Source organism: Conger conger, chromosome 15 (genome assembly GCF_963514075.1).
Source record: "Conger conger chromosome 15, fConCon1.1, whole genome shotgun sequence".
In the NCBI taxonomy this organism is placed as follows: Eukaryota; Metazoa; Chordata; class Actinopteri; order Anguilliformes; family Congridae; genus Conger; species Conger conger.
This window is the reverse complement of record NC_083774.1, coordinates 3,009,205-3,034,338: the sequence shown is the minus strand read 5'-3', so window position 1 is coordinate 3,034,338 and position 25,134 is coordinate 3,009,205. Positions and strand designations below refer to the sequence as shown.

The window sequence follows — 25,134 nt, the reverse complement described above, 5'->3', positions numbered from 1 at the left end:
GAACTGCTGGATAAAAACACTAGCGCAACGTGAATCTCGAGTTCAGTGTAGTGCAGGATTATCAGAAGTACTGTTAATCCTACATTGGTACAAATACATATTGGATCCTATTGTAACGCTCAATGGCAGCATTAAAATACGCAGGTTTGGATGATACCGACAGTGAGGACGAATTACCTCCCGGTTGGGAAGAGAGAACTACAAAGGATGGATGGGTTTACTATGCAAAGTAAGGAACCACTTCACTGGTCAATATGATGCATGATGTATGAGGTACACTGTAGTTTAGCTTTTGGTGGGACGACCCACAAGTAAAATAGTCTGCTGCGGAATTATTTAAAATGTAGTTTAGTGACGAACAGTAGAGCCGTCAGTGACTTCCTTGTTTCAAACGCCAAAGGTAAATTTGACACTTGATTTGAAAATGTGTTACATGGATGCATGCTAGCTCCGTGATATACATGCATATTCTCTGTTTTTAGCCATGATGACATGAAGACGCAGTGGGAACATCCCAAGACTGGGAAAAAGCGACGTTGTGCTGGAGGTTGGTCTTGTTGATGTCTTTTTTAGACTTTCCCGAAGAAGTAAATCTGTCCTTTCACACCTGTCAGAGAACATGGGACACTGCCAGAAAATTGGGTCCACTAAACATGAAATAGTATTTTTCCCGCAGTTCACTGATCTTTAGAAAATCTTTTCGTGGCCTAGGATTAAAAAAAAGAGTAGAAACCGACTTTGGCAACAACATGCCAAACACCTGTCACATATGCTATTCCGTCATCTGAAAACGTTTCATGTGGAATTTCGAGTTCGAAAATTGATGACAACTTTTGACATCGTGACTCTGCCTGTATTTATTAAACATTTGCTGGCTTTTTTCATTGATTAGATTAGTAAAATAAAATTGATGTCAGTTATATTAACGTATTCACAAGTGAGATGGTGTTCAAATGGACACTGGATTAGAAGTAAGGGTACTTTAAGGTAACAATATTTGTTGAACAGCTTATTTATGTTCTGAGAGGAAAAAGTATCAAACAAATCATATTGTTCTCTTGCTGTCCCTGGTCTTCATAACATAAGATATAATGTAAAACATATTAAAAGCTTATTTGACGCCTTTGATTATATTACATTTCATGATTGAAATTTTGAATTTGTATGGCCTGCATTTGTCCCTGGTGTTCTCCCATGGAATAATGATTTATTTATTGACACTGATGTAAAAACTTTCTAACATCAGGAGTGTGGTGTTGATAGTGAAAATATGCAGTTCATGTGAATTGGTCTTTTTGTACGTCGCTCTGGATAAGAGCATCTGCCAAATGCCATTAATGTAATGTAATGTAAAAGACACACAACTAATACCATTACCTACGTATTTTGTGGGTATATCCGGATATATGTCCTAAATGTAAGTGTATTTGATAAAGATTAGACAACCGTATGTATAGTCATGAGCTTTAAATTCAAAACAGGACAAGGGACAACTTTAGGCAACTCTTGTATTTGAAATGTGATATAATAAATGAATAATAATGAATGATTGAATTATACCCAAGTCCGCAGCACCAGACTTGTGATTTGTTACACTAGAGTTTCAGAAACGTTGTGGGAGAACTTTAAACTGCAGTAAAGTAAACTGGTTGTATTGGGCATGATGGTGGCATTAAAACAGTGTGGTAGTGCAGGGATGATGAAGTTTACTCACAGTTCAATTGCTGATTGGGTGATGACCGAGAATTCATTAGAAGTCCAGGAGAAAGCAGCAAGCAGGGATGATGTTGTATGTGTGTATGTCGCAAAGTTATAGAGCTAAACCGCAAACCTCAACAAATGAACAAAAGCTCTTCCATAATCCAAATACGCAGCAATGCTTCTAATTAGTGCAACAGAGATAGCGCTTCGACCAAAGCAACAAAGAAAAACGCTGGGAAAAAAAAAACTGTCAGCGCAGACTCTCAGCCAGCTTCGTTCCACATCAAACAGTCACAAACACAAACGCGAGGACCATGTCATGAGGTGGAGGCAGCGGCCATGTTGAACTCCCGTTAACCCACAGGTAGGCGGGCACAGGTGAGCACCAAGGACAAGGACGAAAGGGGGGGAAATGGCCAAACTCAAAACCAGAAATGGAGCTGGCGCAGTGACTAACTAATACAACAGCCAAACCATCTGATGTTTTAATAATCCATAATCCACGTGATTAACCCGAAATTAAATGATTTCCTATCTGGCACCGGTGCTGTTCTTTAGTGCTTTTTGGTGCGGTGCTCCTGAGGTACTGCTGACAAATGGGCCTGTTCTGAAAATACTCGGTAAAGTTTTGAAGACTTTTACCCCAGAGGTGTTACTATTACTCAATGTGGCATGGACTGCCCTGCTAACTGAAGCTATCGCACCCTGTCTGACGCTATGACCAATTGTGGCCCTCTGGGACTCCCTGTCAGAGTTAGCGTTCGCATTCTGGATTGGAACTGGCTGCAGGCCACGCTAGCTCTCCACGCCAACACCAGCTGCGTGTAATTCAGTACAGAACACATCTTTAATGTCATAAAGACTCGTTTTTTTTCCTTTCCTTTTCTGACTGTGCGGTGCAGAATACCTGGTACTGCTGGCTTTTATGTTCTTTGGATCTTGCTGGACCAGCACCTTATGATCTTACTCAAGGCTCTTCTTCTCTTTCACTTCTTCTCTCCACCTGAAATCCTGGGTTACAACACCTGGTTATAATACCCTCCAAATGTATTTCAGAAAATCCATGCATATAAATACATTCGTTTAGACTTGTGAATTGACTGGAATAGAATTTCATGTATCGGAACAAATTTATCAAATGTATTAAATTAGTGAGAGTGACCGTAGATTGTGAATTAAATATTCAACTAAAGCTGTTGTTCATGATGGAAATGTGTTTAACATGACAGAGTAACACCCATAATCACAATATAGGCTGTTTTTAAATTTTCATCCATCCATCCATTATCTTAACCCGCCTATCCTGAACAGGGTCGCAGGGGGGCTGGAGCCTATCCCAGCATACATTGGGCGAAAGGCACGAATACACCCTGGACAGGTCGCCAGTCCATCGCAGGGCTGTTTTTAAATTTGAGAATATTATTTAATTTCAGAAAATGTAGTCCACAGGAAACATTCCTTGATTAATATACCTCTTTTTTGTGTCCCCCTTTATCACACAAAATGAGTAATTTATGAAATCTGTTTTCACTAAACAAACAAAACATTTTTTATTTTTTTTACCATGAACTGGTAACGCATAAACATCAGGGGACATACACTTGTTCAGTACTCATTTTGCTTTCAAGTATAAACCCATTCACTATTATCAAGATTATAAAGGCAATTACAGTGCAGGTGTTTGTCTTCATTCAAATTCTCACTGTCAGTTAAAGTGTGACATATATGATTTTTTACATACTGTAGATGTAGCCTTCGACACAGTTCGGTTTGGTACGGCTATGCAAGGTTACTATAGGCGTCTCGCCTAACACCAGGACTCTTAAATACACCCAGGGCAGGGGATCGAACCGGCAGCCCTTCGACTGCCAGACTACTGCTCTTACCTCCTGAGCCAATGTTTATTTCTGATTATGGTGGTCTGTGTCTCCTTCTGCCTGTCCTACCATGCTGATTTGCAGATATTGTTATTGTAAATGAGAATTTGTTTTCAACTTACCAGCCTGGTTAATGAAGGGTCTAGCAATATATACGATATGACTGTTCTTTAGTAACTGTTCCCAAATGTAATCCATGCAAGGGACCTGATCTCTAGACAGTAGTCATCCTGAGACCATAGAAATAACAACCAAAGTAATCACCATTCACCAGAACCATCTTTTCAAACAAACCTGATGTATGTTTTAGAATTCTTTTCTTATTTTCGTCATTATACATCTCACAATCCATCTTTGCCTTGCTGTATTCAACTGATCAACATTTAGCCCATGCAAACAAATTTAGACTGACGTAATGACCCTGTGAAACTAAAATTGTTCTTATTGTTTATATTATTGATAAAGAACCTTTGAAATGCTATGATTTGAATACTACTTAAGTTTTTTTTTTTCCTGAAAGCAACAGCTATTTTTCTGCCTACAACAATACAGTTGATTGGTTATTTTGAGCCTCACAGCAAGGAGGGTTCAAATCCCCGTTGGCCGGGGCCTCTCTGTGCGGAGTTTGCATGTTCTCCCCGTGTCTGCGTGGGTTTCCTCCGGGTACTCCGGTTTCCTCCCACAGTCCAAAGACATGCACGTTAGGCTGATTGGAGAGTCTAAATTGCCCGTAGGTATGGGTGTGTGAGTGAATGGTGTGTGTGCCCTGCGATGGACTGGCGACCTGTCCAGGGTGTATTCCTGCCTTTCGCCCAATGTATGCTGGGATAGGCTCCAGCCCCCCTGCGACCCTGATCAGGATAAGCGGGTTCAGATAATGGATGGATGGATGGATGGATGGTTATTTTGATCATGTTTTCTGTGCAATAAACATGGAATTTACATTTCAACCAATCAGCAGTGTGTGACCATTTAGTGGGCTGCCAATCAGAAGCCAGCTTGTGAATATCTAGGCTACACCAGCGGACATGTGCCACTTTTTCAGTCATAGTTTAATACTTTTATATTATGCTCCTTATTGGCTACTCACGTTGGCAAGTGCTATCGCAGATGAATAAGTGCAGGTGTTGATCTAAAATACATTGTTTACATTAACTTGTTTTTAATATAACGTTTTAAAATAAGTTGTGAATATTATAAATAGGCGGCACAGATGGTGCAGTGGGTAGCACTGCCGCCTCACAGCAAGGAGGTCCTGGGTTCGAATCCCCGTCGGCCGGGGCCTCTCTGTGCGGAGTTTGCATGTTCTCCCCGTGTCTGCGTGGGTTTCCTCCGGGTACTCCGGTTTCCTCCCACAGTCCAAAGACATGCAGGTTAGGCCGATTGGAGAGTCTAAATTGCCCGTAGGCATGAGTGTGTGAGTGAATGGTGCGTGTGCCCTGCGATGGACTGGCGACCTGTCCAGGGTGTATTCCTGCCTTTCGCCCAATGTATGCTGGGATAGGCTCCAGCCCCCCTGTGACCCTGATCGGGATAAGCGGGTTCAGATAATGGATGGATGGATATTATAAATACCTGAGTTGATGGGTATGTTTTTGTTGCAGATTTGCCGTACGGATGGGAACAGGAAACCGATGACAAAGGCCAAGTGTTCTACGTTGAGTAAGTCACCGTTTGCTTTTACACTCGAAGGTGTTGGCTGTAGAATGCTCTCTGGGTATTAAATCTTGTGTCACTAGCGTATTAAAAGAAAAAAACTGATTCAGAGGCAGTTTAGATTTTTACTATGTGTTCTCCATAAAACTGAAATCACCTGCTGATCTATGCATGTTTTGAACTAAAAGCATTTTGTATGTAAATGCATATAGATGTGTTGTCAATGTTGCAGGTCAGCAGATGCTCTGTAGCTGAGTGTGTAATTCATTTAACAGAAATAATGCGTCTAATATATTTACAGTGCTGCCGGTTTTGCGATGCCGGGCCCTCTGTATTCTGTGAGGCTGCTGGGGATGAGAGATGATTACTGGCACGGTGGTGTAGTGGTTAGCACTGTCGCCTCACAAGGAGGTGGTTCTGGGTTCTAATCCCAGCCAACCGGAGCCTCTCTGCTTGGTTTGCATGTTCTCCGTGTTCAGAAGTAGCTGGGATGGGTCAAATGCAGAGAACAGATTTACCCCATGGGGTTCAATTACCCCGTGGTCCTCACTCCTGGTCCTGGAGGGCTGCAAGGTGTGCTGGCTTTTGTTGTTACTCAGCACTTAATTGACCAATTGAACTAGTTAATTATTAAGGCAAAAACAAAAACCAGGACACCCTGTGGCTGTCCAGGACCAGGAGTGAGGACCCCAGCACACCCTGGGGCTCTCCAGGACCAGGAGAGAGGACCACTCTTGTAGGGCCTGCCTGTCCTTACAGAATGCCCCTGTACTGACTGAGCCACTCCAGTGGACTGTGCAGGTGTGTTATCACAGATCAGTCTGTGCAGGTGTGTTATCGCAGATCAGTCTGTGCAGGTGTGTTATCACAGATCAGTCTGTGTGGGTGTGTTATCACAGATCAGTCTGTGCTGGTGTGTTATCACAGATCAGTCTGTGCTGGTGTGTTAACACAGATCAGTCTGTGCTGGTGTGTTATCACAGATCAGTCTGTGCTGGTGTGTTATCACAGATCAGTCTGTACTGGTGTGTTAACACAGATCAGTCTGTGCTGGTGTGTTAACACAGATCAGTCTGTGCAGGTGTGTTATCACAGATCAGTCTGTGCGGGTGTGTTATCACAGATCAGTCTGTGCTGGTGTGTTATCACAGATCAGTCTGTGCTGGTGTGTTATCACAGATCAGTCTGTGCAGGTGTGTTAACACAGATCAGCCTGTGCTGGTGTGTTATCACAGATCAGTCTGTGCTGGTGTGTTATCACAGATCAGTCTGTACTGGTGTGTTAACACAGATCAGTCTGTGCTGGTGTGTTAACACAGATCAGTCTGTGCAGGTGTGTTATCACAGATCAGTCTGTGCAGGTGTGTTATCGCAGATCAGTCTGTGCAGGTGTGTTATCACAGATCAGTCTGTGCGGGTGTGTTATCACAGATCAGTCTGTGCTGGTGTGTTATCACAGATCAGTCTGTGCTGGTGTGTTAACACAGATCAGTCTGTGCAGGTGTGTTATCACAGATCGGTCTGTGCAGGTGTGTTATCACAGATCAGTCTGTGCTGGTGTGTTATCACAGATCAGTCTGTGCTGGTGTGTTATCACAGATCAGTCTGTGCTGGTGTGTTATCACAGATCAGTCTGTACTGGTGTGTTAACACAGATCAGTCTGTGCTGGTGTGTTAACACAGATCAGTCTGTGCAGGTGTGTTAACACAGATCAGTCTGTGCTGGTGTGTTAACACAGATCAGTCTGTGCAGGTGTGTTATCACAGATCAGTCTGTGCAGGTGTGTTATCACAGATCGGTCTGTGCAGGTGTGTTATCACAGATCAGTCTGTGCTGGTGTGTTATCACAGATCAGTCTGTGCTGGTGTGTTATCACAGATCAGTCTGTACTGGTGTGTTAACACAGATCAGTCTGTGCTGGTGTGTTAACACAGATCAGTCTGTGCAGGTGTGTTATCACAGATCAGTCTGTGCAGGTGTGTTATCACAGATCAGTCTGTGCTGGTGTGTTCTCACAGATCAGTCTGTGCGGGTGTGTTATCGCAGATCAGTCTGTGCGGTTGTGTTATCGCAGATCAGTCTGTGCGGGTGTGTTATCGCAGATCAGTCTGTGCGGGTGTGTTATCACAGATCAGTCTGTGCAGGTGTGTTCTCACAGATCAGTCTGTGCAGGTGTGTTATCACAGATCAGTCTGTGCGGGTGTGTTATCACAGATCAGTCTGTGCAGGTGTGTTATCACAGATCAGTCTGTGCAGGTGTGTCATCACAGATCAGTCTGTGCGGGTGTGTTATCACAGATCAGTCTGTGCGGGTGTGTTATCACAGATCAGTTTGTGCGGGTGTGTTATCACAGATCAGTCTGTGCTGGTGTGTTATCACAGATCAGTCTGTGCGGGTGTGTTATCACAGATCAGTCTGTGCGGGTGTGTTATCACAGATCAGTCTGTGCTGGTGTGTTCTCACAGATCAGTCTGTGCGGGTGTGTTATCACAGATCAGTCTGTGCGGGTGTGTTATCACAGATCAGTCTGTGCGGGTGTATTATCACAGATCAGTCTGTGCGGGTGTGTTATCACAGATCAGTCTGTGCGGGTGTGTTCTCACAGATCAGTCTGTGCGGGTGTGTTATCACAGATCAGTCTGTGCTGGTGTGTTCTCACAGATCAGTCTGTGCGGGTGTGTTATCACAGATCAGTCTGTGCGGGTGTGTTATCACAGATCAGTCTGTGCTGGTGTGTTAACACAGATCAGTCTGTGCGGGTGTGTTATCACAGATCAGTCTGTGCGGGTGTGTTATCACAGATCAGTCAGTCTGTGCAGGTGTGTTATCACAGATCAGTCTGTGCTGGTGTGTTATCACAGATCAGTCTGTGCAGGTGTGTTCTCACAGATCAGTCAGTCTGTGCAGGTGTGTTATCACAGATCAGTCTGTGCAGGTGTGTTATCACACATCAGTCCTCAGTCCTCTGTCCCCTCCACAGTCACATTAACAAGCGGACCACCTACTTCGACCCGCGGCAGGCGTTCACCGTGGAGGACATGCAGCAGAAGCCGAAGCGCTACGACTCCAACACCACCGCCCTCGACATCCTGCAGGGGCGCGACCTGTCCGACCGCGTGGTGGTCATCACCGGGGCCAACTCTGGGATCGGTGAGTCCACGAACCTCACTCGCTGAAATTACACTCAGTCCCCTCTCCGCTGTTCGTTACGTTGACTTGGAAATATATCTACAAAGTAATTTGTTATTTTGCTGCCGCTTTTATCCAAAGCGACTTACGGTTGATTAAACTGAGCAGGGGACAATCCCCCCTGGAGCAGTGCAGGGTCAATGGCCCAACACCTGTGAGGATATTATTGCGGCTACACCGGGGCTAGAACCACCAACCTTCTGGGTCCCAGTCATGTACCTTAGCCACAAGGTTACAGGCTACAGGCTGCCCCATGTTGACTTAAATGTATGAGCACTTTGGGGGAAACACTACTCACACTGACTGCTGTAAATGATCTATGTGTCACTGAGTAAGTTTTACCACGGTAAAATTCATGTTCAGGCTCTGTCAAGACAAAAAGAGTAGCACAGCAGTTGAAGTGTAGTTCTGATTTAGTCCACAGGGTGGCGGTGTTGCATCATAGATGGCCTTACCACGGCATCTCAACCAGCTCTGCGTAAAGCCTGTTTCTGGCTTTTGAAAAGAGAGCATTTGTCAACATAACCTCCTCAATGATGCACTTAAACTCTCCCAATTACACCTCTATACAGTACACGGAATTAATAGAAATTCATTAGCCACTCGGAATTTGATGTCCTTGTTAGTTAGCAGTAAATAAGGTGTGATTGAATGCCGGGAATGCATAGCTAATGGTCTAACGAGCTTGGCACCTCTGTGTTTCCTCGGTTCTATCAGCGTGAATTATTGCAGGTGCCTGGCATAAATTTATATCGCATTACAGTTTATTACAGCACAGAAAAGAGATAATGACTCACTGAGGGAAATGAAATAGGCCTTGGTGTCAATTGTTTACATTTCCATTTTTTTTTATTTCACACTGAAATATCACCTACGCCGAGGTGACGTTTATTTCATGTCCGGCATAATTATGACTATACTAGTCACGGAGAGAAACTAACGTGTTTGGGGTTTCCGAATTTCGCTTGTGTTAACGTTCATCATGCTGTTCAACCGTGGACTTTTAACATTCAAAGCAGAGTTGTCCGGTCAGAAACTAGTTTCATGTGCAGGTATGCGTCTGCACATGACTCATAAGTGTATTTCAGGTTTATGCTTTCAAGAAAAAGCTGCGTTCATTTATACAATAATTACTTGGGTGGTCTTTTGGAAAATATTTGGCCTTACTGATGTGTTCAATCCGAGCAGCATTCTGTTTGTTACAGTCTGAAAAAGACCGTTCTGAATTATCTGAAGAGTTGTCCATTTGCTGAGTGCCTCCGCATTCCAGCAGAGGGCAGTCAAGCTCTTTCACACTCGGGTGTGACGCCTAATTATTCAGCTGTGCGATACAGTGTGTTTGGATCAACCTGCATTCAAATGTCCTGCACGATGTTGGCCTGTCCACTGTAGAGACCTTAAAGGTGTGTGTTTTTACATGTTTGTGTCGAATTATGTACTTTCGGCAATATAATGAGTTGGTGTGTTGGCTGCGTAAATTAATATTCTGAATTAAATTTCAGACGGCTCCGTTGGCCGTGAATGTCACATAATCAAGGCGCGTGGTGCGAATCTGACAGAATCAGAAAATAAAAATGAATGTCAATTTAAATGCATGGTTTGAGCTGCAGTAGGTCCGGTCCTTGCCGTAATGAGGCGGAAATGCCCAGGGCACAGCTATTTGACTCACCTTTATACCCTCTTCTTGTTGAGGACACTAAATATTAATTATTCAGCTACAATTAACAAGATGTCAATAGTAATTGCCAGCGGTAGTGTGCTCTTTTGACATTAGAATGGCCTGTTTGTAAAATGTTCGTCTGCCAATTCGCTCGACGCTTGGAGCATATAAATTTAAGGCCACGCGTTTATGTCGATTTTCTCGGCTCCTAAGATTATCTTCTTAGAAAAAAAAACAAAAACAGTATGTTTATTTCAGATATAATTTTGCATATGCAGTAATAAAGTGCCATTTTTACCCGTCTTTTCAAGCTGAAAAGAGTTGGTATTTCGCCGAGCTGTGCGGGTAAAGGACTGTGTTTTGTTTTAAGAGCTCACGACCGGGGTTGCTGAGGAATCCTCTCGGCAGGTAGACTGCATTAGTCTTGCGTTCGGCGTCCTGCATAATGTGGAAACCGGTATGCCGGGTCCTCAGACCTTTAATTGTCGTAATGGAAATAAATGGCGGCTGGAATCCGTACTTTCTCTCCGTTTTATTCCCCCCTTTTTTCCCATTAAAGGCCCGCTCTCTCTCCCGTGGTGTTGTGGTACACCTGTACTTCAACATTGATTCTGCGGGTCTTACTTGACCCTGGCTGGGGCCTCCCATTCATCCCCATTAACGGGCCTTCTCCTGCGATTCCCTTAATTCTGCTCTATTGAACTCACAAAAAGTTACTTACCTTCCTGGGGTCAGGGCTGCAGCTCGCCCTGAGAGCAGGGCCGCGGGCATGGGGGCGGGTTCTGGGGCTGTGAGTGTGTGAGTGTGTGAGTGTGTGAGAGTGTGTGAGTGTGTGAGTGTGTGAGTGTGTGAGTGTGTGAGTGTGTGAGTGTGTGAGAGTACTGGTATCCACTAATGATTTCTGTTGTCTCTGTCACGGACCCGGTCCTTAACCCTGACATGGTTAGGTACCTGTGCGCTCCTGTTTACGTTTCTGTTATTCTTGCGGGGGATTATCTGACGGCGTTCAGCGAGGTCAGGTGCATCGTGGGCCAGAGCATGATGTATGATGTGTGCGTCCTGGTGGAGAAATGTGAATTTCATCCTGTCGCTTTGGCAGGTCGGTATGAACATGATAAGTGTGCCTCTCTAAATTTACACATTTATGTGTGTTTTTATTTAGACATACATCTCTATTTAGAGCTAGTGAGAATGAAAACCGCGCTCTTCTGATTATTGATATTTCCTTTGGTTTATGAAAGGAAACGTCCTAATCTCCCAGACGGAAGGATCTTGCGTTATTGTATTAATGTTCTTTAATTACATCTCCACGGCAGTGTGGTGACACACGGTGACCTTGGTCCCTCTCCACTGTGGGTTTAGTGGTGTGCTATTAAAACAAAAAATCAAACCAAACAGAATAAAATAATTGAATCATGTTTGAGAATTTGTGGAGGATAATGATTCTTCATCATTTCTCCTTCACCGGGGAGGTCACAGGCTCCCAAACGCTCCTTCCAGCGAATTTGTTTTGCGAGAGGATAGTTTAGTGGCGGACCGGAGTTTTGTTATTGGAATGCAGGTGCGGAGGTCTGAGTTATTCCGTCTTTAATTGGAATTTTCCTGGAAAACGACCCCCCACTCCGCACCCTGCGCAGCCGAGCTCCGGAAACGTTCCGCACGCAAAACGACACGATCGGAATTCCGATCCGGAATAGCGAAGCGGCTCTGCGTCTGGTGTCACAGTGTCCTGCTCAGGATACGAACAAAATGACCTGGATTTATATATTCTGCCTTTGTGAATGCTGTATTCATATATTATAGTGTCCGTTATTTTATAATGTCATGTGGTGACTGTTGTGGGTGTATCGTCATCTTGTTGTGTTTTTATTGTTTCTTTAGTATTAGTGCAAAACAAGTTTCCCGAGTCGGGATAATTAATTAATTAAAGTAATTAAGTAATTAAATGAACTGACAAAAAAACATTACACATGTGGAATCAGTCATTTCAGCACAGGTTTTTAACAAAAAAAAAAAAATAATAATAATAATTTGGGGTGACTTGATCAAGCACCCTGCTCAAGCAGTGGAGTCCGTGTCATTACCCTGCATCACAGGGTGCTGAGTGAAACAGAAATGACTGCGATATCCTGGGTTAAGAAGCCCACAGCTTGTGCAGGTGACGGCTGAATGGCGTCTCATTCAGGAGGCGTAGCTGCGTTTAAATGGACTGCAGCCGCACACGTTCCCCGCTCCGCTGTTCGTGAAGAAGGACCCCGGACTGCTCATCCAGGAGCGCTGAGCCAGGGAGCGGAGGGGAACGCACAACACGCACAACACGGAAGGAGTTAAACCAGGACGTACACAAACTCTTCAGGAAAGGGTGGAGGAAACGTGTAGCGTTCGTTTTCTTTTTCTCTCTGTGTTTTTCTTGGTGTTTTATTGTGCAGGCTGGGTTTCACCAAAGCGCTGTCATCGCAGGCCGTAATTGTTATGGTGAAAGGGCAGAGGAGGAAATGGAATCAGATTTTATAACGTGCGTTTCGTGTTGTTTCTGATGAATCTGTTTATCGGGTCTGTAATGAATACCACACACGGTTGGTTAGTCAAATTATTGAACTTTATCAACCTTGGATGAAATTCACAACGCACGGCCAGACCTGTTGTAACATGCAAGAAAATTACATCTGGGGCCCAAAGGTTCAATAATGATTACACCTCCGATACAACAGGAGGTGGGGGGAGGGTGGGGAGAGCACCAGGGATGCGGAAAACACGCGGTTATGTACGTATAAATAAAGTTTACGGCTTTGTCAAACAATTACAGCGTTATTATATGAAGTCAAGTACTGTATGGATCTGTAAGGTTGGCAGTTTTTTTTTTTTCCGGATTGTAGGGGCGGGGTATTTCTGTGGATGTCCAGGTTTGGATGACAGTGATAAAAATAGCCCTCCCCTACCCTGGGGTGGGAGGGGGGCAGGGGGGCGGGGGCGGGGGCGGGGGCGGGGGGGGGGAGGGGGGGGGAGTCACGGTGGGGACATGGTGTCCGGCAATGAAAGGGCATGATGAGAAATTGTGGAGGGAGTTGGAAGTGGTCACAGAGGGTCAAAGATGGAGACCATAAGGGCAGCTGGGAGCGGCCAGGGAGGGCCGGGGCGGGGAGACGGGAACACCGGCCCCCTCAGGTGGAACGCCGGCCCCCTCGGGTGGAACGGCGAGGCCCGAGCGCCCGTAATTACAAACAATACATCCCACTTTCCCCGTGACAACCCTTTCCCCATACAAATGAAAGCCCCGCGTTATTAACGGCTCGGAATTAGGAGCCCTTCCGCGCGCCGAGGTGTATATACCTGTCCGATCCGCACCGCGTCGGATATATACACCGCAGAGCCGGGAGTCAGAGACCTAACCCCCCCCCTCATCCACACCCACCCCCGACGAACCTCAGCCAGAGGACTGCACGTTTCTGCCCTCCTCCGTTACGCCTGTTGTATCACAGGGCCCGCATCCTGCCTTTTTTTGGACAGCTTTGACTGCGGCCCTTCATTATTTCTTATTATAACTCCGTTTTTTCCTCCACGAGATGAAGAGGCTCCAGATTTCAATATCAGAGATGTTTCCAATTAAAGCCGGCCCACGTTCCACCACCCCACTGCACAGGAGAGGTCTGGAATGCCGGGGACTTTAATTAGATATAAGTATCTTCCCAGTCCACAATAATGCATATATTGTTGCTTTTTACAGAAAACATTATGGATTATTTGGAGCAGGCAGGTCTTAATGGGGCTGCGAGCTCTTGTGTTAGCGCACAGCTAGCCGAGGCAGTGCTGTGTTTATTACTGTGAGATCTCTCTGGCCTGCTCTTTGCATGGGGAAGAGGAGAGTGACTGAGAGATTTCACTCTCTTTACTATTAACTACAGGTGAAGAGACCCCTGCAGTCTCAGTCAGTGTCTCTCTGAACCGCCTTCCTTCTGCGTTTTTGTTTTTATTCTGACAAAAAAATCGAATAATCAACTCTTACTGTATATTCAACAAAGTGCCCCCTCGGTACAATTTATATACTGAACCTATGGCTTCAAAACTCAGCATAAACAAGTTTACCAACTTTGCAAAAACAACATTTACAACCTTTAAAGTTGAGACACAAGGGTCTCATGGACAAAGGACTTAGGCCTCTGTGTTCTGCCTCTGTGTTCTGCCTCGGTGTTCTGCCTCGGTGTTCTGCCTCTGTGTTCTACCTCGGTGTTCTGCCTCGGTGTTCTGCCTCGGTGTTCTGCCTCGGTGTTCTGCCTCGGTGTTCTGCTGGTGAATCTTGGTCTTTCTCGGGTGTTACCAAGCTCATGATCCAGCTCCTGGGCTACTGAATCAGCATGCCGTTGTCGGCAATATCTAAGGCCTGTTTTACAGTTCACAGCAGTTATTTAGCTGGCGCTTATATCCAAAGTGACTTATAGTTGATCAGACTAAGCAGGGGACAATCCCCCCCCCTTGCAGCAGTGTGGGGTTTTGCTCAAGGGCCCAACAGCTGTGTGAATCTTATCGTGACTACTCCAGGGTTGGAACCGCCAATCTTCCAGGTCCCAGTCACGTACCTTGGCTGCAGTCTGCCCCACTGATCTGCCCCCACTCTGGACTGCCTGACCCCATGTCTGTTCTGCAGCTGCAGAGTGCGTTTACATGCATGTTCCTGTGTGCAGTGCCCAGGGATTGGCCTTTGGTTTATCGGTCCGTGTGAAGGGGACCACAACCCATGTAAAATGTCCTCTCAGCACCGCGTTGTTTCCATGAATCGAACTGGAGCAAAGTGGTTTGATGTTGTACGAAAGGACTGCAGGATTCTGCTTGCTTTTGCCTGAATTCTGCTGAACGGCTTTTGTTTTCCGTGACATGAGCTAGGGGTTGGAGACTTGTCCTCTGACTGTGCTTTCTGTGAGGAGCAGAGGTGTGTGTGTGAGACAGAGAGAGAGAGAGAGAGAGAAGTGATCTTATTAATTAAAGCATCTCGTATTTCCTAATGGGCTGAAAATGTAAATAGCTGGTTGGTTGATAGGTACTTGAGGCATTTGTGCTTATGCATTTAAAATCAAAGAATGTGATGTGGCATGCGATGTTCTTTTGTTGTTCTTATAGACGTCAAATGATCCAAATGGTGTTGGGGGGGAAAATGCCTCATAAAACAATTAGCGGTGGAAATTGTGCAAGACTTAATTTACAAAGTACAGTTGTCATCAAAAGGAGACAAAGAGTAATTTAATAATCACTCAAATATTATACTGCCAGGACAGAGCCACAGTGTACTCTTCATAACCAACTGCCTGCTTCTCCAGAAATCGGCCGATAAAATCTCTTCACGCTCAGTAATAAAAATAAAATAAAATCAGTGCAATCAAGCAGTAAGGTTAAATTCCCTGAAAGTTCATACGAGCTTCTGGAAATGTACAGTAACATACAGTACCTGCGTGTTAAAGGAGTTCAGGATATATCCATTAGGGAGTTTCTGATTGTGGGGGGAGAGAGCGCTCTACTTCTCGGGCAGTCTCTGACCAATCTTAAGGTCACTGGCCAGAAGTCGGGTTACAGCTATAAAAACATTCAGGTGAAATGGAGCCTGGCGGCTTCACGTGTCGTGTCCGTCACCACTGTGTACATTATCACAGAGTTCACGGACGGCTGTGTGATGTGGGTTTCTGTTCCCGTCGGAGGACAGAGATGGACTTTACCTCCCGCTGAGAGGCAGCTGTCTCAGGAGGCAACGGCCAGAGATCGCTTCTTTCTCTCCCGCAAAAGCTGCATTTTTTTCTGTGCGACACCTTAGAAACGTGTTCGTTGTTAAGGTATTATTTATGACATTGCTGCATGGTAAAGGTCCTTTCATAACGGAAAAAGAGTCAGTATAGATTTTCCACATGCAGTCATAACGATGGGGCTGTCTTGTGGACAGGTAAATAAAATAGAGCGTTTTGTACATGATTTGTGCCACACAGAACTGGCCACTAAATCTGTGAATCTCCTGTGAAAGAGACAAGAACACAGAGGCTGGTTTGTGTTGTGTTGTGCTGCTAGCCTTGTTAGTGCTACAGTAAAGGATTGGAGTGTGTGGTAACTCAGGTCATTTCCAATGCACTGAGAATAATTTGCCAATATTATAATGCATTTCATAATGCATTAATGTACTATATATTAAATTAATATTAGCAGATTAGACATGTTTTTACCGCACACAAAAACAATGCTACAAAAATATCCTTCAGGTTTATTTCTACATGCCAGCTACATTTCTCACTCCGCAGATTGATTTAAAGATAATATTGTTAACATGGCAGCTGAAATGTGTTACATGATACAGTTAAAGAAATGTTTTCTGGAATGCTGGGAAATTATTCTCTTCATTGCTGTTGACAGAGGTTGGCCAAAGTAAACGACCAGACCCGTGTTATTAAAATAATGTTTTCAGAGCGCTGACTTTCATATACATGGAGTTTATTGGGAGGTGGGGCAGTGTTTTTGCTGGTCATAAGCCATTTAAGTCTTATTCGTTGTGCTTATGATTTGATTCAGTAGATTCAATAAAATAATCTCACTGTAGCATTTGCATTTGTGACGATATGGCATAACACACAATATATTTGAAGAATTGTGAGAGTTCAGCCACAAACTGAACCTTTTGTTTTATCTGATATGATCTGATGTTTTTGGGTCTTTGCCGTTGAACTCGTTTCCAATGACGGCTGTAGATCTGTTCGACTGACGACATTGTGTTGTTCAGAGGCGAGAGTGTCTGTGCTGTCCTGGAACGTTCTGGAATATCTCGTGCCCGTCTCCAATCCCGGGCGCCTCCGTCAGCGTGGTCGGACGGAGAAGAGGGAAAGGTGGAAATGATGTGAAATGAATGTTGGGTCTCTTAGCCGGGTGTCGGGCTGCTGTGCGCTTGGCACCGTCCCGGGCGACGCTCTCCAAGAGCGCCCCGCTCCAAGAGCAACAGGCCTGTCGGTCTTACAGGCAGTCAGGCCGGGACCAGGAAGGGCCCTGAGACTAGAACGTGAAGCCGCTCGGAGAAACCCGAGCGCCCTGCGAGGCGTCGAGCGTGCGGACGCCACGCCGCTCTCTCAGACCTCAGACCTCTGTCCTGTTCTCTCAGCGTCCTGAGGAGCTCAAGTTCAAAAACAGACTCGCATCGTCAGACGCAGCAGACGCAGAGTCAAAATAAAGATTCCCTCAGAAATTGGAAATGCAGTGTTGCCGACGCTGTTGGCGTTCATTGTAAACCGAGTTTCCCCGGTGATTTGTTTTCACACGTCCAGTTCATGAGGCTCCTCGGATCTCGTCGAGGTGTTCATACATATTCCCACCGCTTCCCTTTCGCGGCAGCCAATCCCTTCACTTGGCAGGAATTCCGTGAAATTCCCATTTCAGTTCCGCATCCCAAACGGGGACGCAGAGGGGTAAATAAGAGGGTTTTGTTTGGAAAAGCAGACCCTGTATCATTGGAGCTTCACAGTGTGATGGTTTTTATGAGCAGTCCTTGTTACTGACTCACAGGGGCTTGTGAACTGGCTCATTAGGATGATTTCACTTCCATATTTTGCCGTTTGGATGCGAGTCCTGGTGTTTCCTGAACGGAAAACCAGCCCTCTGGTCACTATATAAAACAGTAAATCATGAGATCCTTTTCATGAGAAGAGGGAAAAGTATAATGTTACAGTATACAGTCTGTCCCCACTGTGAATTACAGTACTGGCAGGATTTAGCCTGAAAAAAAAACCTGAAATGCTACTGAATATCCAAAATGTTATAGTTCAAGGAAGGGGGGTTGTGTTGGAGAATTAATGTTTTTATGAACATCTTCTCTCCATGTAAAGTTTTCTCATTTATATAATTAGCCCTATGAATCATGGTTGTTACTGTTGTTTGCAGCTCTTAAGAGACCATATAATCCCCAGTAAAAGTGTATATGGACAAATCTTTTGAAAATCTTCTAAACTTTTAATGCTTAAGGATGTTTTAAAAAATTCAGAAATAGTTTGCATCTTTTATTCGTAATTTTTTAAAATTATTTTTTTTACACAGCTGTGAATTAATGAGTGTGTAAACACGGCTCCCCCTGCTTAATTGCGGTCTGCTCTCCGGCCCGCGTCAGAGACGCGCAGGTCAGGAGCACGGAGCGCTTCTGCCTTTTCAGCATGTGCTGTACCGTGCCGCGTCTCCGGACGGCGAGTAAAACCAGATGTCAGCCTTTTCCGAAGTGCCCGATCGCTCGCCTTCCAAGATGAACAAAACATTAGCACTTCATCATTCTGGACTTAACGCACTCGCAGAACTATAATCCAGTGCTACGGGCGGGAGGAAGAGCTGAAAAAGCCCTGTGTGGAAGTCTGGGAAGCTCGTTCTGGGAAACCTGCACCAGCTCTCCGTTCCTGTGTGGTAGCGCTGCTGCGATTGGGCTTCTCTCCTGAGACTGTCCGGCCAATCGGAGAGGGACTTTCGCTCTGTGGATTAAGAACATTTGGGACAGCGAGTGTAGAATTGACAAGCTGTTAAATTCAGTTGAGTGTGTTTGCTAGTGTTAGAGTTAGAGTTAGAGTTCAAGTTCTCTCCTCCCCCCGCCCTGCCCGGTGAGTCTCTGACAGCTCCCATAATCCAACAGGACTGCACACTGCATAAAAACCCTTCTAGTTAGTGCCAAGGCAACCAATTATGTCAAATCTGTAAAAGTTGTTTGGGTTAATACATCTGTGTTGCTTAACCATTGAAAAAAGGTGATAATGGATGAAAATGGATGTTAATGCCCTAACGGTGAGCCAGAGACAGACTCTGTGTGTCAGAGCAGGTTTATGTTTTCGGGTTTATAATTCATTCTTAATTTCACCGATTTGTATGAATTGGACTAGGCAACACGTTTAGCTGAAACGTTCTGACCCATTCAGTCGCTCTGTGGTCAGTACCGCACCGGTCTGACTCCGTGTGCCTGGCCTCCGCGTTAAGCGAGCGTTTCTGTAGCGCGGGGATCCAGGTGTGACCGTCGGAGCGGTCGCGGTCAACCTGGCCCTCGGCCTCACCGTCACCGCCCAGAAGGGGAGAGTGACCCCGCGCCGACCTCTCCGATCGCTCGGCCGCCCCGTGCGGTCGCTCCCCTCCGCGGAAACGGATTCGGGCCCCCGGCGGCCCCCCTGGCGGCAGACGGCGGGGGTGAAAGGTCGCGGCACGGCCGGTGTTCGAACACGGGCCGCCGACTCGAAATTAACTGCGGCCTCTGCTACTTTCATTAACGCCCGCGCGGAGCCCAGCGCCACCGCCACCGCCGTAATTTGTTTTTCCATTATGAAAATCATGTATACCCAATTAAGTTAAAGGGCACTTTAACGACGCCGGAGAAAACAAAAGGGGTTACACAACGGAGATCACGCAGGTCCAGTGGCACGCGCTGTGTTTGAGTGCTCTAATTATTTCTACTATTATTAATAGAAAATGGGCATCCTCATAACTGTTTATGTATTTACAGGGCTGCCGTGTGGCTTAGCTCGGCCTGGCTTGTGTTTAAAAGTTTGACTCTGGAGAGGAGAGGTAAATGAGAAGCCAGACCTTTAAAGTAGAGTCCAGGTGAAATACCTCACAAATATCATTTATCTCATGAGAGAGAATAAGCGAGGCACTGAAGTCTTTGGAAAAACTTTGCCTCAGTGCCTGTGTCATATTAATTTAGATACAGCAACTGGTACTGTATATTAATAATTAAACACTGTTTTCTAAATGGCTTCGGTTCTAATTTTTATATTAGCATTTTGTGCTGGCATGTTTTCGACTGTATTGTAAATTAAGCATTTCAATACACCAAATACATATGTGTATATATACACCATGTATATTTATACTGGTAGAGTGTCTATTCATAAACAACGTGAAGTCAAGCAGGGCGGGGTCTAGACATCGACGACAGGCAGCGGTTGGTGTGTCAGACGAAGTCCACTGTCCACAGTCGCTAACCCCCCCGCCCCCCCCCCCGCCCCCCGGTCTGCGATCTCACCCAGCCCGGCAGAAAGGCTTCGGGTCATCTCTGCGGTCAGGTTCAGCGTCACAGCGTAACGTTACTGGTTGATATTCGGTTCTGCGGGAGGACATTAATAAAGTCTGAAAATAGCCTCGGTGAAAGATGGCGCTGAGCGGTGGCCTGGTGGCTAAGTGAGCTGATTTATGAATGGCTGGGAGCGCAGCCTCCGTGCTAACGTGCTAACGCCGCCCCCCTGAGTATACGGGCGCGCGGGCTGCTGTTTGTCATGGCGGAAACTGGCCTGATTTGAATAAACACAGGAAGAGAGAGAAAGAGGGGCCAGCGGAGACGGACTTGTCGGGAAAAGAAACGGCGTTCCCTCCGTCGGACCGCTCCTGACAGCGGAGCGTCGTATTCCGTTCGGAAGACCGCTGCGCCGCGCGGGAGAGTGAGACCGCGGAGGACGTTGCGAAAGCGAGGCGTTTTGCGCCGCGCGCTAAAACCGCGACAGCGGGAAAACGCGATCAGCACTTTCCTCCGCGTGTGTAGCGGGAAGATTGGCCTGACAGCGCGGCGGTAACACGGCTGTCAGCCCGGCCTGTGATGTCTCTCTGCCTCCCCTGCGTGTGCGCGGAGGAGTACCTGCGTGTAGCCTTTACGCCGTGAGGACACGCCGTGTCACCGTGCTGAGGCACTCTCCACATTAGGCCTGAAACACCGAAACCGTGTGCGACTGAGATCTGCCAACGGTGTCCCACTTTCTCACAATGAACTGCCAGGAGATGGAGGGCTTATTATTGTATTATACTAGTTAAAATGTGGACTAACTTAAGGGAGAAAAAGAGACGCTTTGATTTAATTTAAATGTTTGAGCTTCACTCTAACTTCAGCCTAGAAACACTTCTTTCTTTTTAAATCACTTTAAAAACACTTTATAAATCAAGGCTGCTTTTTTCAGGAAGCTTTTCCCCTATATTTCCCCCTGCTTATGAGAAGTGGCAGTGTGGAATTGCCACAGAAATGTATTAAAAATGTTGTACTTTAGCAGAACTGGTCTGTAAATTAAGTCAAAGACAACATGTAATGTTTTTGGAGCTGCTTGTAACAATTTTTTACAAAATATTAATCTATATTTAAGCTGACACATTGGCCATACTTTTAAAACCATTTTTTTTTTTTTGAAATCCTGCCCAAATACTGTCATGTCTTTTTATAGGTCTAAAAGAATTCTGGGTCATGAGCAATGCAGGAAATCCACAAGTCCATCTGAAGCGATATTTTCTAAACATGTTTTTTCATTTGATGTCGGCTATGCTTTGAAGTGCTACAGAGATACTTAACAGGCTAGTTTGGCTCCTCATTTATTTACCGTGAACTCAACTCAGGGCTTTTTTTTTTTTTTTTTTTTTTTAAACAATATTTTTATTTTTACTTTCAGGTCCTTTAAAGAGAGCTATCTATGCAAATGAATAGTGTTCTCTGCATTACTCCTAATAAGGTGTCATATAATTTAATTCCATGGTTCACTTGTCAGAAAGTGCTTCAAATCCCACTCCAATTCTGAGTTTTAATGGATCTTTAGTCCTCGCTTCACAATTAGTGTTCCCAGTTTTCCTTTTAATGAAAATCAGATTAAAACATAATCTAATTAAAGTTCATTTTAATCCGTGCTATCAGACACACTGTCTGCCATTTTGTGTCTTAGTTCTTCGGTGTCAGACTCGGTTAGCTGGCTTATAAGTGTCGGGCCAGACTATCAATCAGGGCGTGTGCGTGTGCGTGTGCGTGTGCGTGTGCGTGTGCGTGTGCGTTTGCGTTTGTGTCTGTCTGCACGCACGCGCGCGCGCGCGTGTGTGTGTCTGTCTGCGCGTGTGCGTGTGTGTCTGTCTGCGCGCGTGTGTATGTGTGTGTCTGTCTGCGTGTGTGCGTCTGTGTGCGTCTGTGTGTGTGTGTGTGTGTGTGTGTCTGTCTGCGCGCGTGTGTGTGTGTCTGTCTGCGCGCGTGTGTGTGTGTCTGTCTGCGCGCGCGTGTGTGTGTGTGTCTGTCTGCGTGTGTGCGTCTGTGTGTGTGTGTGTGTGCAGATTCATGCATGCATACATGCTACTTTGCTGCTTCAGTTGACAGGATGGCAGCCCTAGCTTGCGTATACTGTATATGCTCCACAAATTACATTCCAAAAGCCATGGTTACCATTTATATTTTAGAAATCAGTGTAATCATCAGCAATCTAATGTGGCTAGACCAGTTTGTAGTGCATTAGTGGTGTTCACAAATACATTCTACAGGGCACCTGCTTGTACTTCTCATTCTCATATTCTTAAAATATATATATATATTTCTTCATATGTAACGGATGAATCCGATAAACTAAAGAATACAATTTAAGTAAAATGTGTGATGTGGCATATGATAAGCCACAGTAACATGCATGTCATCTTCATTCATGGTAATTAATGATAATAATTTAATTTGATTAGTCTGGTTCTGTGCGTAATCCTTTTAACCTCGACACCCAGGAGCTGTCACAGGTATGGGAGCTGTTGGGAACCACTTTCCTCTCAGATAAAACTCAGAGTCGGTGTTCATTCAAATTTTGAGAATATGTATATTTGTCGCATATTCATACCTCTGTAACCTCTAAAACTGAACGGTAAGGGCAATATGAAGTAGTATTGTGATGCTGTTGATTTGTGTTGGGAGATATGAATGTGTGTATGAGTATATTTAGGAAGAAAAACATTGGTCGTAATGTGCCAGACCATCCACATGAAGCCAGCCTCTGACGCAGCTGCTCCCTCATTAGAGGGCTGAGGAGGAGGAGATATTACCTGATTGTGGAGTTTCTGCAAAATGGCTGACACAGCAAGTCGGCCATCTTAACTCTCTCCTTTTTTTATTTTTTTTTTATCCCCATCATTGTGTGTCAGGTGCGAGCAAAAAAATCTCAGCGTTAGCCCGTCTGTCACCTATCAGGGAGAGTAACTTCAGACCTGACGGAAGAAACTGGTCTCAAGCAAGCGGCTATGCCTCCTCAGTTTCTGGAGTGCGACGAACACAAGAGGGGTGGGAGGCTGACATTTTGCTCCCACGAGAAGTCTTCTGGATGTGCCCCCCCCCCCCCCGTTCAGCCTCGAGTCCAGGGTTCAGTTCCAGAGCGGGGGGGGGGGGGAAAGGAGCGCAAACCCGTCGTGTTTTGACAGCTGTGCGGAGCTCGTTCATAATTGGCTGGAACGGTCAGGTGCGTGGCGATACTGACACCATGTGCGCTGGCGTGACCTCGTCGGTTGAGAGTGGAACCGGGACTGAACGAGCACGTTTTTATCGCTCCGTTTTGGGAGAACCGTAGCTCTGCCGGTTCTTCACCACAGAGAAGCGGCGACATTGGCTCAGGCAGTAAGAGCAGTCGTCTGGCAGTCGGAGGGTTGCCGGTTCAATCCCCCGCCCGGGCTGTGTCGAAGGGTCCCTGAGCAAGACACCTAACCCCCAAATGCTCCTGACGAGCTGGTCGGTGTGTGAGTGTGTGTATGAATGGGTGAATGGAGAAGCATCAATTGTACAGCGCTTTGGATAAAGGGGCTATATAAATGCCTGCCATTTACCATTTACCAGAAGCTCTTTTTTTTTTTTTTTTGAGATTTGGGAGAATGCCCATCCGCAGTCATGGAATTCAACATCACATGACTGTCAGCTTTAATTTGAGGGTATTTGCCTCCATTTCGTGGGATCCGTGTCAGAATTGCATCCTTTTACACTCAAATACAGCTATGTTCCCCCCCCGCCCACCCCCTCTGTTTTTGGAAGAATTCTCCCAGCCCTGTGTTAAAAATATGACATGCAAAAAAAGTTCTATATTGGGACTATGAATGTTGTTCTAATTGCTGATAACTCGATCTCGGAACATTCCGGACTGAGGGGAAAAAATGTTGGGGATTTGAAACCGCTACAAAACCATTAGCCTATTTCCAGATCGCAAAGAGATGGGCGGTCATTTTAAGTGCGTCCTGAGTCTTGGCCTTTTTGCACGTTTGATTTGTGAGCCCTGCTCCTGTGCTGCTGCGGTCGGCGTCCTGGTGCGTTTCGCTTTAAGAAGCCACACCGGCCGCGGAGAGGCTGGGAGCAGGCCAGCTCCGATGCGGTTTATTTTCAGATGCCGTCCAACAAACTGTAACGTCTGCTTTCTTACGCGGGGCCTTATCAGTGTACCAGTGCTGAGGGGTCATGCGCTGGCACCAGAATCAGGGGAAACTGAGGCATAAATTACACAATTAAATAACATCAATCATCGTTTGGAAAAGCTTCCAAGGCACGCACAATGCATTGTGATATAACCAGAGGAGGTCCTGTAGTTTTCTCATTTTCTTGCTTGCTTGGCAAAATTCTAAATCCAACCATTTCCCCCGCATTTTAGGCAGCCGTGCATTCCACAAGATAGGATGATTTGAACTCATGAGTATAAAATTGAACCAAATATTATTTAGAACGGAAAAAAAACCATCAATCATCCTCTTTTTTAGTTCTTTAATGTAGATCAACAATGTTACTGTTTGAATAAAGTTACAGGAACAGCCTTCCTTTATTTCAGAAATGGCGCAGTAAATTATATAAACTATTCAGAGCTAAGTGTACTCTACACAATCTTGTGGAATCAGTCGTCTCCTGGAGGAATGTAATGTGAAGCTGAACTTCTCGCTGTCTTTTTTGTTTTTGATCAATCTTTATGTGTGGAGAAATCGGAGCAGTGAACTACTTTTAAAACGATGAAACCATGGGCTATCTGCCGTACTTTCTGATTGGTTAAATGTTCTTATCGCTGTTCCTTTGATGTACAAGCACAGTAAAGGTTTGATTTTGAACGACTGATATTCTGCGACACTACACTGTAAACACAACTTTAGTTTTCCCCGTTACTGTGCGTCAGTTGGCCCCCTGTAACAATAATTGCAAATATATCGCCGGTTCGCAAATATCCACGTGACTTTTCTCCATATTATCAATGTCCTCACTGATTGTGAGTAATACCTTCTAAAATCGCCTTTGGTGTCTTTCACAATTTTATCTGTGAAGTAGCTGATGAAGTTTCAA

At 45.4% G+C, this 25,134-nt stretch overlaps 1 protein-coding gene across 1 annotated transcript in view; it reads left to right on the top strand.

Moving 5' to 3' along the window:
• The window catches only part of wwox (WW domain containing oxidoreductase), a 374,624-nt gene continuing 349,490 nt past the window's right edge, over positions 1-25,134 (top strand). The window contains exons 1-4 of the mRNA XM_061222163.1: positions 1-229; positions 483-547; positions 5,183-5,240; positions 8,217-8,386. Coding sequence (XP_061078147.1) covers positions 123-229; positions 483-547; positions 5,183-5,240; positions 8,217-8,386 — 400 coding nt within the window. The 5' untranslated portion in view covers positions 1-122. The remainder of the gene's footprint in view (positions 230-482; positions 548-5,182; positions 5,241-8,216; positions 8,387-25,134) is intronic.